The sequence below is a fragment of the Stegostoma tigrinum genome, chromosome 36, assembly GCF_030684315.1.
Source record: "Stegostoma tigrinum isolate sSteTig4 chromosome 36, sSteTig4.hap1, whole genome shotgun sequence".
NCBI classification, from domain to species: Eukaryota; Metazoa; Chordata; class Chondrichthyes; order Orectolobiformes; family Stegostomatidae; genus Stegostoma; species Stegostoma tigrinum.
In genome coordinates, this window is record NC_081389.1 from 1,816,928 (window position 1) to 1,834,675 (window position 17,748).

At 42.0% G+C, this 17,748-nt stretch overlaps 1 protein-coding gene across 1 annotated transcript in view; it reads left to right on the forward strand.

Annotated features, from left to right (window-relative positions):
• The window catches only part of LOC125446926 (dnaJ homolog subfamily A member 4-like), a 33,784-nt gene extending 18,124 nt beyond the window's left edge, over positions 1–15,660 (forward strand). The window contains exons 4-8 of the mRNA XM_048520940.2: positions 938–1,042; positions 2,256–2,483; positions 2,576–2,806; positions 14,946–15,046; positions 15,134–15,660. Of these exons, the coding sequence (XP_048376897.2) occupies positions 938–1,042; positions 2,256–2,483; positions 2,576–2,806; positions 14,946–15,046; positions 15,134–15,346 (878 nt within the window). The 3' untranslated portion in view covers positions 15,347–15,660. The remainder of the gene's footprint in view (positions 1–937; positions 1,043–2,255; positions 2,484–2,575; positions 2,807–14,945; positions 15,047–15,133) is intronic.
• The last annotated feature ends 2,088 nt before the right edge of the window (positions 15,661–17,748 follow it).

The window sequence follows — 17,748 nt, forward strand, 5'->3', positions numbered from 1 at the left end:
CACTATTCCATGTACGTCCATATGCTTGTCCAATGATGACTTAAGTGTACCTAAAGTTGGCGAATCTACTACCGTTGCAGGCACAGCATTCCATTCCCTTACTCTCTGAGTAAAGAAAAGAATGTGCTTTATCTAGCATTTATAAAGAAGTTTTGTTATGGGTCACATAACTCATGGTTCTCACCAACTAGGAATGCCACTGAAATAATACTAGAACATTGTGTACAACTTAACAGTGTAGGCAACATTCTTTTGACTTGTCTGTATCTTTGTGTATGATCTGTTTCATTGAGTGCTAGCCAGCTAATCAGCTGTCACTTTGTTAGCTTTAATCAGCTGTCATTGGTTCTTGAGTCTTTGGCCAGGAGCATTTTGTTTTTCAAGTTTGTCAAACCAGTCTTACTGGTCTATAAAATATTGTTCAAAGAATTTTTACTGAGTGCTAGCATTGTTTATTGGAAACATAGCCTAATGCACAACTATTCAGAACGATTACAAGCTTTCAACATTTTGAAAATTGACTTCTAGATTCATCTTGTGATATGTCTGTGTTTAGGCCAAGGACATGAGATCAAAGCATGTTTTTTTTGTCTATTGCACGCCTTGGTTTTTTGATCACTTCAATGTACATAAATTTTAAAATTTCTTCATTGCAGAAATCCTGGGCAACTTTTATAAAATTGACTTAAAAATAAAATCTGTCTGGAGGAGCCAAGTCAATCAATTCAAATATTAATGTAGGATCTTTTCAAAGTATGCTTGTTTGGCAGCTTTAGCTGTTTACAATGTTTTGGTTGTTTGTCAACAAATTTAACTGCTTTCCTCAAATATGAAGTTGGTCTCATAGTTTTAATACTTGCCTAACTTTTTTTTAAAAAAATCAACATCAGTCTTTGAATATAGCTTCATATATTTTGGTTGCATTGTTTGTATCTAGGCAAGGATGTTGTTCACCAATTGGCTGTTTCACTTGAAGATCTTTACAATGGAGCCACAAGGAAGCTGGCATTGAAGAAAAATGTAATTTGTGATAAATGTGATGGTGAGTGTACAATTTTATTTTGCTTGACCTTAAAATAAAACTCAGCATTAAAAATCTGACTAGCATTAATCAAACTGGTTGAGACAATTCCACAAAAGCTGACGGCTCAGTGTTGCATATGGTGTAGTGGGGAAGTTTGTTTCTGGAATGGTGTACTGCATTCTGCAACAGGAAATCTTTACTGGTTGCGTGGCCTTCATCTAACCAGAACAGTTAGAGATAAAAAGGAGTGACTGAAGATAAATAAATATCATCAAGTGCAGTGTTGAAGGCAGAGAAATATAACTTTGCAAAGTAGATGATTTTTAAAGTATCTGGAAAGAGTGTTGGAAGTAGTAGTAGGCTGATAGCCTTGTTTGTTGTGGTCAATGTTATAAGAGGAACTGGAGACAATTTGAGAGGGAACATAACAGATAGCAAATGCTATCAGACCCTTTTTATATGTATCACTGTAACTCCAGCCACCCAAAGGGAAATGTAAATCAGCTGATTAAGTTTTAAGAATTGCATTAGATCAAAGGAAGTGGCTGATAAGGATGACAACAATGGTAAGCAATTTAGTACCCAACAAGAGGTTACCAAGAAACTCCTCGAGCATGGAAGAAGAGGATGTGAAGGCAAACTAAAAGCTTTTTAGCTATGTGAAAAGGAAAAGATTTCGAGGACAATGTCGGCCCATTATGGGCATGGGCCTGAGAATTTCTAGTGAAGAGCAGGGAACAAAAATTACTCTGCATCTGTCTTCAGAGAAGATGGTAAACAATAGTAAAATTGGACAGTCCAAAAATTTATAAAAGGTTAATCACATTTGTCAAACCTGTGGGAATTTTTAGAGGATGTCACTTCTAGCATAGATAAAAATGGATGTGATGTATTTTGATTTTCAGAAGGCTTTTGATAAGGAACCACACAGGAGATTTTATTGGCAGTCATTGAGCATGCTCAAGATACTTCAAGATTTCTGGAAACTGTTGACATTAAGCGAAGTCACTAGTTGGAGATTGGGGAAATTGGCATTGGAGTTAAATGATGTAATAGGCTGAATTGGCATCCTGTGATCAAAAGGAAGCAGTAAATGAAATTAGAGCTGGAAAGCAGTAGTGTTTCTAAAAGGTTTATTCCCAGTATGTAAATTATCTGGACAGTGCTGTGCTTGACAAGAGGATAAATGATATAATGCTGTATTTATCACTTCCCTTTTTTTTAAACACAGGCTGTGGAGGCAAGAAAGGTGCTGTGGAAAAGTGTCCAAACTGCAAAGGCAGAGGGATTGAAATCCATGTACAACAAATTGGACCTGGAATGGTGCAGCAGATTCAGACAATGTGCTCAGAATGCCATGGACAAGGAGAACAGATTAATCCAAAAGACCGATGCAAGAATTGTAATGGACGGAAAATAGTAAAAGAGAGAAAAATACTTGAAGTCTATGTAGACAAAGGTAAAATAAGGCCAAAAATGTTAGGATATTTAGATCTTAGAGCTGTTATGCACATTAATGACATGCAATTAATTGTTTTGATATTTCTTCAGGTATGCAAGATGGACAGAAGATAACATTTCATGGAGAGGGGGATCAGGAGCCTGGATTAGAACCTGGTGATGTCATCATTGTGCTTGATCAAAAGGACCATGATGTATTCCGAAGGCACGGAAATGACTTGGTAATGAAAATGGAAATCCTGCTGGTGGAAGCTTTATGTGGCTTTAAAAGGACAATAGAAACACTTGACAAAAGGACATTGCTGATTTCTTCAAAGCCAGGTTAATATTAACGTTGCTTCAGAACTTTTACACTGGTTAATCAAGTTCTAATATTACTGAAAGCTTAATTTGATCTGGCGCAGCTGTTTTCTACTCAGCTGCAATAGCACAAACTTCATGTCAGAATTATACTGTGGAATTTGAAAATTCTGTTTTACTATCTACTGTACTAAACTTTATTATTTTGTTACTATCTGAAGGATGAGTGGTATTAATACAACTTGGGAGATTCTTGAGCATCTCGTCAAATTGTTCTTCAACCTTTTTGCATCTTTGGACTAATGTGTGTAATGGGGCAGGTTTAATGAATGTTTAGAGTGAAAGATGGTCACTGTTCCCCAGGGAATAACACGGGAGAATTCAGCAATCAATCTGAGTGTGCGTAAGCCTTGTTGGAAACAAGCATGCTGAACTTAAGAATAATATCATACGGATGAGGGCAGAGTTGGCTGGAGTGATCAGAGAAAGATGTTTAGTCAAAAAACATTGACAGTTGCAGACATTTAAGAAAATAGTTCATGACTCCATTAATATCAGTCCCAGTGAAGTGGAAAAATTCTAGGAATGGTATACACCAACAATGGTTAACCAAGGAGGTTACTGATTGTATCAATTGAAAGGAAGTATATATAAATGCTCCTAAATCTCTAAACCTGATGGGTTACTCACTAGGACCTTAAAGGAATTGGCACAAGTAAAAGGTAAAGTCACTGTAGTCCCTGAAGACAACAGGGCTACTGTTTCATTAGACAACTAATGGTGGCTTAACTGGGGGGTTGTCATGCCTCCGGCAAGGGGTAAAGTTGAGAAGATGAGGCCTTCATGGTAATGTCAGCCAGTGTGGGAATTAACACCACCGTGTTGGTGTCACTCAAAGGCAGTAGCTACAGCGAAAATGGATGCACTTGAAGTAATATGAGTATAAAGGGCCTTTTTAGGATGAAAGCCTGTAACTAGTGGAGTGCTGCAGGTATTAGTGCTAGTGTCAGTTATTTTTAACAGTTTTGGTTAGTGACCCGGATGTGTGCAATGAAAGCATTATCGCTAAATTTGTGGATGATGAGTAGGTGGGGAATTAAGTATTGAGGATGACAGTCCACAGAGTAAACAAAAGCTTGACAGATGAAATATAATGTGGGGAAATGATGGATCATGTGCTTTTGCGGGAAGTTAGAAGAGCTAAATAGTGACAGTAGATGGTGAAATGCTGATTCTCCCTTGTGGGAGAGTCTAGGGTCAGAGAGAATAGTCCAAGTAAGGAGTCATTCATTTAAGGCAGATAAGGAGTTTCTTCAGGGTAATGTTGAAGTTTGTTGTGAAAATCTTTACTGTGGTCTACTTTACTAGGTCATTAAATATTTATAAGTTTGAGGTTGATAAATTTTGAAGAAATCAAAAGCTTTGGTGATGAGGCAGCAAAGTGGGTTTGAGAATTGTCCGATAACTATGATGTAATTGGTTCAGTTTCAGTTTGGCTGAATGCTCTACTCTTATGATAATATTTCTCATCTGACAACTCCTTCTGCATCTTTCTCATTGGTTCTGAGTATCAGATATCCAAACAATGTTAAGCAAGGAAACGAACAATATCAAATTTTTGTTTTGTTTGTTATGCTACAGTTTCATCTGTTCTTTGCCATTGTATTTAAGTGTGTATGTGTCTTCTAACATTGGAGAACCCCAAATTTGCAGCCTTTTCTAATCCTGACTAAAAGGTAGTAACGTTTTTCCTACATTAAAAGAACATTGACCTGTTTTGACATTGTCGATCCTCATCAGCATTTTTTAAAGGTGATTATAATATTTCTCTCTGGCGTATCATCAAACTCTCAACAGGTAATCAGTGCATGGGATGTTTGGTGTCATGGAATGTGCCAGTGTTTCTGTCTTAGTTGCCCATGATGGTGTTGATGAACTGCCTCCTTGGACTGGCTAGAGTCTACTTAGTGCAGGTTTACCTACAGTGGTGTTCTAGGAGTTTTTGACCCAACAACACTGAAGCAATGGTTATATATTTCCAAATTTAGATAGTAAATGGCTGCAAGGAACTTGTAGATGGTAGTGTGCTGAGAGACTCTTGCTCTTGGCCTTTTAAGTTGGGAGTGATTGAGAGATGGAAGATGCCTAAGAAGCCTTGGTTTGGAAGATGCCTAAGAAGCTACTAAGCATTGGCAATGGATGTACTGAATGTGACGCCAGTCAAGCTTCTTGATTGGAGCTCCACTCCTCCACGCATCCATTACACACATGACTTTGCCTTGTAGATGGTGAATAGGCTTTGGAAATGTTAGTTGTTGCAAGGTTCATAGTCTGTTTTGTAGCTATGACTGATCAGTCGAGTTCAGTTTCTGGTCACTGATAATGTCATAGATGTTGAGTGGGAATTCAGTAATGGAGATACCATTGAATGTCAGGGGTAGTCATTAGATTCTCTCATAGGTGATCATTGTTTGGCACTTGTGTGGTGTGAATGTTACTTACCACTTCTCAACTCAAGTCTGGATATTATCCAGATCCTGTTGCATTTGGGCACAGACTGTTTGGCAACTGCTCAGATGCTGAAACAATGGTGCAGAACTTTGCAGTCGTCAGCAAACATTCCCAATTCTGATCATACAGAAGAAGGAAAGTCATAAAGCACCTGGAGATGGTTGGGCCTAGGACAGCACACTGAGGAATTACTGCAGAAATGTCCTGGAGCTGAATGAATACCAAAGAACTGCAGATGCCATGAATCAGGAACAAAAACAAAGTTGCTGGAAGAGCTCAGCAGGTCTGGCAGCATTTGTGAAGGGAAAAACAGTTAACGTTTCAGGTCTGGGTTCTGAGGAAGGGTCACCGGACCCAAAACATTGAATCTATAAAAAGCTGACCTCGAGTGCCGGTGCCTTCCGTTTCTGGTTGCAGCAGCAGCGCGAGCGGGAGCTTGGAGCAGGAGCCTGTCGGGAAGCCGGTGAGTCACTGTTTTTGAATCTTTAAAAAGCTTACCTCGTGAATAGGCGGATATACGCTGAGCAGGAGCCAACACGGGACTGGTGAGTGAGGTAATATATTTGTGTGGTTGCGTTACCCGAAACACTACACGGTAGTGTCTCCCACCCATCCACCTCCTCTAACCAAAAAAAAAGTTCTGTGTGCCTGATTGGTAAGGTAACAAGTTTATTTTTTATTCTTTATTTTTTAAGTCTTGGGAATTTAGAATAATGGGAATGGAGGTCAGGGCAGTTGCATGTTCCTCCTGCAGAATGTGGGAGGTAAGGGTCACCACTAGTGTCCCTGCTGACTACATCTGCGGGAAGTGCACTCAACTCCAGCTCCTTGAAAACCGCGTTAGGGAACTGGAGCTGGAGCTGGATGAACTTCTGATCATTCAGGATGCAGAGGGGGTTATTGAGAGGAGTTACAGGGAGGTAGTCACTCCTCAAGTACAGGAAAAAGGCAGATCGGTTACGGTCAGGGGACGGAAAGGGAACCTGCAGGCAGTGCAGGGATCCCCCGTGGCCATTCCCCTCAACAATAAGTATACCGTTTTGGATACTGTTGGGGGGGACAACTTACCAGGGGAAAGCAGTGGGGCACAGGTCTCTGGCACAGAATCTGTCCCTGCTGCGCAGAAGGGAAGGGGGAAGAGGAGCAGAGCATTAGTCATTGGGGACTCCATAGTTAGGGGGACAGATAGGAGGTTCTGTGGGGACGAGAGACACTCTCGGTTGATGTGTTGCCTCCCAGGTGCCAGGGTGCGTGATGCTTCCGATCGTGTTTTTGGGATCCTTAAGGGGGAGGGGGAGCAGCCCCAAGTCATGGTCCACATCGGCACCAGTGACATAGGTAGGAAGAGAGATGGGGATTTAAGGCAGAAATTCAGGGAGCTAGGATGGAAGCTGAGAGCTAGGACGAACAGAGTTGTTGTCTCTGGTTTGTTGCCCGTGCCACGTGCTAGTGAGGTGAGGAATAGGGAGAGAGAGGAGTTGAACACGTGGCTACAGGGATGGTGCAGGAGGGAGGGTTTTGGATTCTTGGATAATTGGGGCTCTTTCTGGGGTGGGTGGGACTTCTACAAGCAAGATGGTCTTCACCTGAACCAGAGGGGTACCGATATCCTGGGGGCGAAATTTGCTAAGGCTATTCGGGTGGGTTTAAACTAATTCAGCATGGGGATGGGCACCAAAATTGTAGTTCGACTGTAGAAAACGTTGAGAGTAAGGTGGTCCGAAATAAAGTTTCAGGGAAGCAAGATGGCACCGGCAAGCAAAAGGTTGGATTGAAGTGTGTCTACTTCAATGCCAGGAGCGTCTGGAATAAGGTGGGTGAACTTGCAGCATGGTTTGGTACCTGGGACTTCGATGTTGTGGCCATTTCAGAGACATGGATAGAGCAGGGACAGGAATGGTTGTTGCAGGTTCCGGCATTTAGATGTTTCACTAAGAACAGAGAAGATGGTAAAAGGGGCGGAGGTGTGGCATTGTTGGTCAAGGACAGTATTACACTTTCAGAAAGGATGTTTGGGGACTCGTCAACTGAGGTAGTATGGGCTGAGCTTAGAAACAGGAAAGGAGAGGTCACCCTGTTGGGAGTTTTCTATAGGCCTCCGAATAGTTCCAGAGATGTAGAGGAAAAGATAGCAAAGATGATACTTGTTAGGAGTGAGAGAGACAGGGTAGTTGTCATGGGAGACTTCAACTTTCCAAATATTGACTGGGAACACTATAGTTCGAGTACTATAGAGGGGTCAGTTTTTGTCCAGTGTGTGCAGGAGGGCTTCCTGACACAGTATGTAGGTAGGCCAACAAGGGGTGAAGCCACATTAGATTTGGTACTCGGTAATGAGCCTGGCCAGGTGTTAGATTTGGAAGTAGGTGAGCACTTTGGTGATAGCGATCACAATTGTGTTATGTTTACTTTAGTGATGGAAAGGGATAGGTGTATACCTCTCGGCAAAAGTTATAGCTGGGGGAAAGGCAATTACGATGAGATTAGGCAAGATTTAGGGAGCATAGGATGGGGAAGGAAACTGCAGGGGATGGGCACATTAGAAATGTGGAGCTTATTCAAGGAAAAGCTCCTGTGTGTCCCAGATAAGTATGTACCTGTCAGGCGGGGAGGAAGCTGTAGAATGCAGGAGCCGTGGTTTACAAAGGAGGTGGACTCTCTGGTCAAGATGAAGAAGAAGGCTTATGTTAGGATGAGATGTGAAGGCTCAGTTAGGGCACTTGAGGGCTATGAGGTAGCCAGGAAAGACCTAAAGAGAGAGCTCAGAAGAGCCAGGAGGAGACATGAGAAGTTGTTGGTGGATAGGATCAGGGTAAACCCTAAGGCTTTCTATAGGTATTTAAGGAATATAAGAATGACGAAAGTAAGATTAGGCCCAATCAAGGATAGTAGTGGTGAGTTGTGTGTGGAGTCAGATGAGATAGGGGAAGCGCTAAATGAATATTTTTCAACAGTATTCACTCTAGAAAACGACAATGTTGTCGAGGAGAATACTGAGATACAGGCTACTAGACTAGGTGGGATTGAGGCTCACGAGGAAGAGGTGTTAGAGATCCTACAGAGGGTGAAGATAGATAAGTCCCCTGGGCTGGATGGGATTTATCCTCTGATCCTCTGGGAAGCCAGTGAGGAGATTGCCGAGCCTTTGGCATTAATCTTTAACTCGTCATTGTCTACAGGAATAGTGCCAGATGACTGGAGGATAGCAAATGTGGTTCCCCTGTTCAAGAAGGGGAGTAGAGAGAACCCTGGTAATTATAGACCAGTGAGCCTTACCTCACTTGTTGGTAAAGTGTTGGAAAAGGTTATAAGGGATAGGATTTATAATCATCTAGAAAAGAATAAATTGATTAGGGATAGTCAGCACGGTTTTGTGAAAGGAAGGTCGTGCCTCACAAACCTTATTGAGTTCTTTGAGAAGGTGACCAAACAGGTAGATGAGAGTAAACCAGTTGATGTGGTGTATATGGATTTCAGCAAGGCATTCAATAAAGGTTCCCCACAATAGGCAATTGTACAAAATGCGGAGGAATGGAATTGTGGGAGGTATAGCAGTTTGGATCGGAAATATGGCTTGCTGAAAGAAGACAGAGGGTGGTAGTTGATGGGAAATGTTCATCCTGGAGACCAGTTACTAGTGGTGTACCGCAACGGTCGGTATTGGGTCCACTGCTGTTTGTCATTTTTATAAATGACCTGGATGAGGGCCTAGAAGGATGGGTTAGTAAATTTGCAGACGACACTAAGGTCGGTGGAGTTGTGGATAGTGACGAAGGATGCTGTAGGTTGCAGAGAGACATAGATAAGCTGCTGAGCTGGGCTGAGAGGTGGCAAATGGAGTTTAATGCAGACAAGTGTGAGGTGATGCACTTTGGTAGGAGTAACCGGAAGGCAAAATACTGGGCTAATGGGAAGATTCTTAGCAGTGTAGATGAGCAGAGAGCTCTCAGTGTCCATGTACACAGATCCTTGAAAGTTGCCACCCAGGTTGACAGGGCTGTTAAGAAGGCATACAGTGTTATAGCTTTTATTAATAGAGGGATCGAGTTACGGAACCAAGAGGTTATGGTGAAGATGTACAAAACTTGGGTGCGGCCGCACTTGGAGTATTGTGTACAGTTCTGGTCACCGCATTATAGGAAGGATGTGGAAGCTTTGGAAAGGGTGCAGAGGAGATTTACTAGGATGTTGCCTGGTATGGAGGGAAGGTCTTACGAGGAAAGGCTGAGGGATTTCAGGCTGTTTTTATTACAGAGAAGAAGATTGAGAGGTGACTTAATTGAAACACATAAAATAATCAGAGGGTTAGATAGGGTGGATAGGGAGAGCCTTTTTCCTAGGATGGTGACGGCGAGCACGAGGGGGCATAGCTTTAAATTGAGGGGTGAAAGATACAGGACAGATGTCAGAGGTAATTTCTTTACTCAGAGTAGTAAGGGAATGGAACGCGTTGCCTGCAACAGTAGTAGATTCGCTAACTTTAGGTACATTTAAGTCGTCATTGGATAAGCATATGGACGTACATGGGATAGCGTAGGTTAGATGGGCTTGAGATCGGTATGACAGGTCGGCACAACATCGAGGGCCAAAGGGCCTGTACTGTGCTGTAATGTTCTATGTTCTATAGTCTCATTTACCTGCATTTGAATCCTATCCCTCTATACCTTTCCCATCTATGCACTTGTCTAAATGTGTTTTAAATGACAACATCGTAATTGCTTCCATCACTACCTCTGGCAGCCTGTTCCACACACTCAGCAACCCCCAACATTCTCCCCCCCCGCCCCTGCCAAAAAAAAAGAAAAAAACCTATGCCCACTAGTTTTAAACTCCCCTACCACAGGGAATAGCTGTCGGCTAGTTATCTTACCTATGACCGTCATGATGTTGCGTACTTCTGTAAGGTCACCCCTTAGTCTCCTACACTCCAGGGGAAAAACATTCCAGCCTATTCACCTCTCCTTAACTCAAACCTACTAATCCAGGTAGTAAATCTTTGCTGCACCCGGTACTGTGACCTCAGCTTGAACAAGACATCCCAACTCAATACTCCATGCTGTGGCCAATGAAAGCTAGCATCCTGATAGCTGTATGCACCGCCCTGTTTACCTATGACTCCATTTGTGAGGGGCTCTGAACCTGTACCCCTAATCTTTTTGCTGTAACATTTGACAGTGCCCAACTATTGACTGTGTAAGACTTGCCCAGGTTTGCCATATTTGACACCTTGCATTTCTGTAAATTAAACTCCATCTGCCATTCCTCGGGCCATTGGCCCAGTTGATCAAGATCTCATTGCGTTCCCAGATAACCACCTTCACTATACTACCAATGTTGGTGTCTTCAGCAAACTTACTAACCATACCTGCTAAATGCTCATCCAAATCACTCAAATAGTGAACTACAGTGAACCCAGCACTGATCCCTGTGGTTCACTGCTGGTCACAAGACTCCAGTCTGAAAAACAACACTGTACCAGTGTACTATAAGACCCTCTGTCTTATAATGTCAGGTCAATTTAGTATCTAATGAGTTAGATCTCCCTGGATCCTGTGAAATTTAACCTTGCTCAACAACCTACCATGTGGTACTTTGGTAAAAGCCTTGATATAGTCCATGTAGACAATGTCTGTCTGCCTCACTGCCCTCATTCGCTTTCTTGGTCACCCCTTAAAAAACTCAGTCAAATTAATGAGACACTTTCCCATGCTGACTATCCCAAATTAGTCCTTGCTTCTCCAAATGCCATAGATCCTATCTGAATCCTCTTTAATATAACTTAACCACCATGGATTTTAGGTTGACTGATCTGTAGTTCCTAGGCATTCTGCTGCAACCTTTCTTAAATGGTGGCACATTAGCCTCCCTTCAGTCTTTGGGCACTTCACCTGTGGCTGTTGATTGTACAAATATCTCTGCTAGGACCCTGCAATTTCCTCCCTAACCTTACACAAAGTCCTGGGATATAGTCATCAGGTACCGGGGATTTATCTACCATAATGCATTGTCTTCCAGCACCACCTCTTCTGTAATGTGGATACTCCTCAAGACATCACTTTTCCCCAAATTTCCTAGCATCTGTACATTTCTCAACGTGTGGCATCTGTCTTTGATCTTTAAGAGGCCATATTCTCTCCCTGTCTAATTATTTTTTTTTCAAACCAATTGAACAAATCACTACTGAGTTTGCTGCTTCAGTGCCCTTTAGATTAAGGTTACTTGACATTTTGCCTTCAAGGCCAAAGTTACCTTTTGAGATAACAAGGTTTAGAGCTGGATGAACACAGCAGGAAAGCTGACATTTTGGGTCTGGACCCTTCAGCAAAGGGCCCAGATCTGAAATGACAGCTTTCCTGCTGCTTGGCCTGCTGTGTTCATCCAGCTCTACACCTTGTTATCTCAGATTCTCCAGCATTGGCAGTTCCCACTATCTCTGAATCAAAGTTACCTCAGTTAGTATAGCAACCATGTATCAATATGACTAAAAAAGCAATTTTCTTCAGTGACAGCATCTTAAACCTTTATATTCCAGAGAACCCAGGATAAACTAATTGATATATGCTCGTTTGAGATATGATCACTCTCAGCTAAGAAGCACTTCTTCCTGCTCAGAAAATGGAGTAATCCACTGGATTTATGAACCACCCAAAGTAGTAATGACTTGTTCCACAACCTGACAAGATCAACCACTCGTAGGTCTTGCCAATAGTTATGAAAGGGTCTTCCTGTCGTTTTGTCCCAAATGACAAATATTGCTGTCTGTGTTGAAATGTGAAGAATGACTGTCTGCTTCATGTGCAGTCCAGAATCTTCAACTGCCTCAACAACAGCAGCAAATTGTTCGAACATTTCATCTGGATTCACCACCCAACCAGGCTTGGGATACGTTTTTATTGGTCTGCTGCTCGACCCTGTGATCTTGGCAGTGGGGCCATACATGTGGCACTTGATGGATGTGGAGCCGACATCAATGGCCAGAATGTACCTGTCACTCTAGAGGCCATTTCTGACAGAAGCCATCCTGAGGAAGTGGAGGGAACAGTGGGACAACTGGCAGAGGTGGGGTGGTAGTGATTATGAGGTTCCGCTGTGGGCTGGCCTATGAGGTTCTGTGATTGCCTATACTGAAGTGGTGTTCCCCAAGCTCAACCAAACAGGTGAGGGAGTCTACTGGGATCCGCTGTAGCTCCCATGCTTCACTTGCTGCATTTTCTAATGACAGAGCCTGTTATTAGGCATGCTCAACTTTCTAACTTTCCTTTCATCTTAGATTCTTAACACTTAATCTTTTAAAGTCAATAGTATCCTTCATGGAGCCATTAAACAGGCTCTTCACAAATAAAAGCTGTTGGCAGGGTTGAGGGGTGGTGGTGTTGGAAAGCAATAGTCACAAAGAAAAGATTCTTTCAAAAAAGACAGAGGTGGGCTTGAACACCGGTAAAAGAGGGAGGAGATCTCCAAATGAGGGAACAACCCCAGGGAGAGTTCTCTCGCAGTTACTTTGTATCCCTGGAGGGTAAAAATGTATCCAAGGGAAACGCACTCGCATCCTCCTGCTTCCTGGTGTCAAGGTCTGTCTACAGCAAGCAGAATGCAGGGCTCCCTGGCCACTGAAAGGCATCATGAGACCACTCAGGCTGGTGTCATTCACCCCCCCACAGTAAGCTTGTCCATTGGAGCTTTCTCCCCCCACGTGGACCCCCTCACCCACACACTGAGGGCAGCGCAGTGGCTCATTGGTTATCACAGCCTCACAGTGCCAGGGACCAGGGTTCAGTTCCACCGGTGGATATTTCACTGTTTGTAGGGTTTGCAAGTTCTCCCTGTGTCTGCGTTGGCTTCCTCTGGGTGTTCCTGTTTCCTCCCACAATCCAAAGACATGCAGGCTAGGTGGATTGGCCATGCTAAATTGCCCACAGTATTCAGGGATGTGTGGATGGGATGAGTCTGGGTGGGATACTCTGAGGGTTGGTGTGGACTTGTTGGGCCTGTTCTTCCCACTGTAGGGATTCTATGATCTATTGCCCTTCATGTATTTATAGAATCTCTTTGGATTCTCCTTTACCTTTATCTGCCAGAGCCATCTTGTGTCCCCTTTTTAGCTCTCCTGATTTCTCTTAAGTGTACTCAGATACTCCCTATACTTGTCAAGGAATTCACTTGATCCCAGGCTGAGACAGTGTTTATACAGTAATTCTCCTCTACCAAAATATGAACAAAGAGTAAATTACCATAACACTGGCTTATCTGTTCTGACTTTACAGATACCAGTGTTACCTTGGCTACATTTGATGTTGTAGTTGGTTTCCTTATAACTAGAGGGATCTAGAGAAGGTTTTTTGTTAAGTAATTGAAGAACCAAGGCTAACATGCAAAGATTAACCAGTACTTTTTGGAATGACAAATTGCAAGAAACGGAATGGGCATTTCTTGTTACTTGGTTCCTAGGTCCAAATTGACACACAATTCAAATTCTTTGTTACTTCTGAGCAATCAGCTCTGCAACTTAGATTCTGCTACTGGTTCTAATATCCTAAAATTCACTTCTTTGAACCATAAGTAATTATTGACTGTTTCTGCTATATCATTGCATGGTTGTCTATTCCTTCAGGTCATTGTAACTAATAACGTGTGTAAATGTACTTTTAAAGAGTTTTTGTCTTAGGCCTGCCTTACAAAACAAATGTTGTCTTTTATGTCAAGCTAGTCTTCCATTCCCTGAAATCTCATCCTCCAAGCATTCACTTGTTCTTTTTAAAATGCCTCATTACTCACTCATTGCTCTGTTTATTTGCATACAATATGGGCACAGCCTCTTATCTTGCATTTTAACTTGTAGCGAAATGTGCAAACAATACCTAGATGGAATGGCAAGTTGCAAGACGGATACAAATAGTTTAAGGGGATATTGCAAAACTAAGTGGACAAAAGGTTGGCAACTAGAATTCGTAAACAAAATGTGAAGTTCACTTTGGAAGGGAGAACACAAACCATATTATTTAAATAGAGGGGGGGAAAAAAACTGAAGAATGCTGCCACATAAAGGGACTGGGAGTACTGAGCATAAAACAAAGCTAATGGAATGTTGGGTCTTGGTTGCTTGAGAGACCAGATCTGGAGTACTGTGAGCAGATTTTGTTTTTGTTTGTTGAAAGGTTTTATTTCATTGGGACAGGGGGATTGTCTGTAACCAAGGCTGAACAGGTTGGGACTCTACTCATTGGATAGTGAATGGATGTTTCCCCTTATGGGAGAGTCTAGGACTAGAGGGTGTAGTCTCAGGATAAAGGGCTGTCATTTCAATTCATAGGATCTTCATTGAGAGTTATCTTTGGAACTTCTGACCCACAGCTCTGTGGCAAGAGTCCTTTGTGTGCATTTAAGACATACATGTCTCATATCAGTAGGTGAATTGAGGGTTATGGGGAGAGGCAGGGAAGTAGATGTGAGGAATGTTTGATCAGTCGTGACCTTGCTTAATGTGGAGCAGAACGGTGCTGAATGGCTCACTCTTGTTCCTTATGTTCCTATGGCCTTTTTTCATCCACTGTTGTGCCCTCTTCTACTGCTTTAGAAGATCAGTAAAGTTTTTATTAGGTCAAGTGGTCTAATGTTTTAGTTTTCATTTTATTTTAAATTTTCTTCTTAGGTGAAGTTATAAAAGTTGGAAGCCTTAAATGTGTTCGTAATGAAGGGATGCCTATTTACAGAGATCCATTTGAGAAAGGACTGCTGATCATTCAGTTCTCTGTAAGTATAATCACTGAATAAAGTGGTGACTGAAAGAAAGGTTTGGGATTTGTTTTCTTCATTTACTTCTTATTCCCTCACCTGTAGGTGAAGTTTCCACCATATGGCTGGATTCCACCACAAGACTTGGCAATATTGGAGGATTTGCTTCCACCACGTCAAGAGTTAATGGTCACTGACGACATGGAACCTGTGGAGTTAACAGAATGTGTCTCAGAAGAGCAACACAGAGGTTATAGTGGGGAAGCGTATGAGGAAGATCAAAGGCCTAGAGGTGGTGTGCAGTGTCAAACATCCTAAACGATGGGTGACGTGTTTTTTTTTAAACTCTGTAATGCATCAAAGCTATTTTAATATTAAAAAGCATTGTAATGGTTGTTCACAAAAAGACTGCATTATTTCTTATCATACATCTTCTGAACATATGAGCCTTTTTTTTCCCCCTCCTTGATTTGGTGGACAATGCAGACTTCACTTTTGTTACTTAGTTATTTATGTACTGATGTGTACTGGCTTCCTTTGTCATTTGTCTGGTGTTTAATGTGATAAAATATCTCTAAATTGTCTACATGTACTTCTATATCTGGTAGTGTTTAGAGAGCAACATTGTTTTTCTGGTCTTCTGATATTAAACAAACTTAAACAAACTCTGTCATTTTATTTAAACACTACTGTAGCTGAACTAAGCTTGCAGCATTTGGGTTTTCCCGGTTTTTGTTTGTTTTGTTTTGAAGGAGCTACTTAAGTTGAAGATCCAACTGTATGCTCCCCTTCAAGGCAGAAGAGATGAGGAAGTTGTGGGTTCAAAATCCATTTTGGGGAATTCAGTCGAACCCACATTTAGAGTGCTGTTCTGTTGTAACAGCCACCTTTTAAATATGATGAGTACTGTCTTGGATTTTTTGAGCAAAATATCATAGCTAAATTTAGTTTGCTACTGGTTTGAAAATACTATCTGTTCCATCTGCCCAGGCTCTGATTATGGTGTGCTGACACTCAAAACCATGCCAGGCTTGAGACTGATAATTTGCACCACTTTCAGCCCTGAAACAATCGATCTTCAAATGCAGTAAGAGCTGGAAAATGTCCAGACTTGAACTCAAGTGGCAAATAACATTGCCACAAATGCCAGGCAGTGACAGTCTCTAGTGCAATACAATGTAATGACTACCCCTTGACATTCGATGGTTTGTTATTACTAAGTCCCTGGTGATTTGGGGTTACCATTGACCAGAAACTCAACTGGAATTGCTGTATAAACAGTGGCCATAAAGCAGGTCAGAAGCCAGGAATACTGATGAGTAACTGCCCTCTTGGCTCATCAAAGCCTGTTCATTATGCCACCAAGCTTGTGACTTGTGCTTTATATTCTCCACTTGTCTGGATGGGGATTGCTGCAGGAACACTCAAGAAACTTGACAATATCCAGGACAAAGCAGCCTGCTTAATTGGCATCCACCATTGACACTCTCCTGGCAGTTTGTACCATCTACACATCTGCTGTTGTAATGCTAGATATTGTGAGTGAGAGAGCCACTATCTGCAGGGGTCACAGTCTGATGCTAAGGATTATGCCATTTAAGGAATGTAATGAAAAATTTCATGCAGAGTGGTGACTGGAATTCTCTCTGCCACAGAAAGCAGTTAACGGCAAAATATTGTTTTCAAGGAGTTAGACATAGTGTAGTTTTTTTTCCCTGAAGGGATTAAAGGTAACAAAGGAAGTGAAAACTATGTTGATTGGATGATCAGTGACCAAGTCTGCCATCCTTGTACCTGAGAATGAGAAACTAACCATTTCTGGGGTGGGCACGAGGACATTGAAGGTGTATGTGTGATACCAGGTAGGTTGCTGGAGTGTGGGCAAAAACCAAAGGCAAAAAGCATCCACTTGACAGCTGGAAAGCTCCGAGGATTTTCTTCTTCTTGCCCCACTGCGCCAGTACAGAATGAATAGGTCTCACATTGTCCGTATTCAAGGATCCCACCCTGATCCCCTAAATGTTTGCCATGATCCTGAAGGGAACAATGTACAAGAAATTGAACCCCATTGTTCCATGAGTTAGCATATGAAATACAACCACTTTAATCTCCAAGATGGTTAATGCCTGACTGTGAGATAACGAAGTGTGTAGCTGGATGAACATAGCAGGCCAAGCAGCATCTCAGGAGCATAAAAGCTGACGTTTCGGGCCTAGACCCTTCATAATGCCTGACTGTGACCACTATCTCATAAAAGAAACAACAGGTTTCATCAACAAAAAAGCAAATTTATCAAAACGTCAGCTCTTACAATGTGGCAAATCTGGATTATTTGTGGTTTGTGGATTATTCATTACTAATTTGCAAGCTTAAATCATACTCCCTTTAAATCCAAACATTCATGCATTCATTTAAAAATATAGACAAAGGAACAAATTCTATGAGCCAAGTGTCAAAACTATAAACGTGGAATGAAGTGACTTCTCAGTTCCTTTTGGCAACAATGTTTGTTGACTGTAGTGATCCTCAAGTCAGCACAGTCAGACTGAGGTTTTTTTTCTTGCATTGGAAGTTCTTCGTTTCAGAGACATTTCGTGCTAGTTTTCTTCCTCTCACGGAGAGGGAGAGATCTGGCTTGCCTTATAGGCTCTTGTAGACTCCTGAGTTCCCTGCTCTCTTGTGACAAAACCTTCACTTAAAACCAATCCAAAAACTGTTGC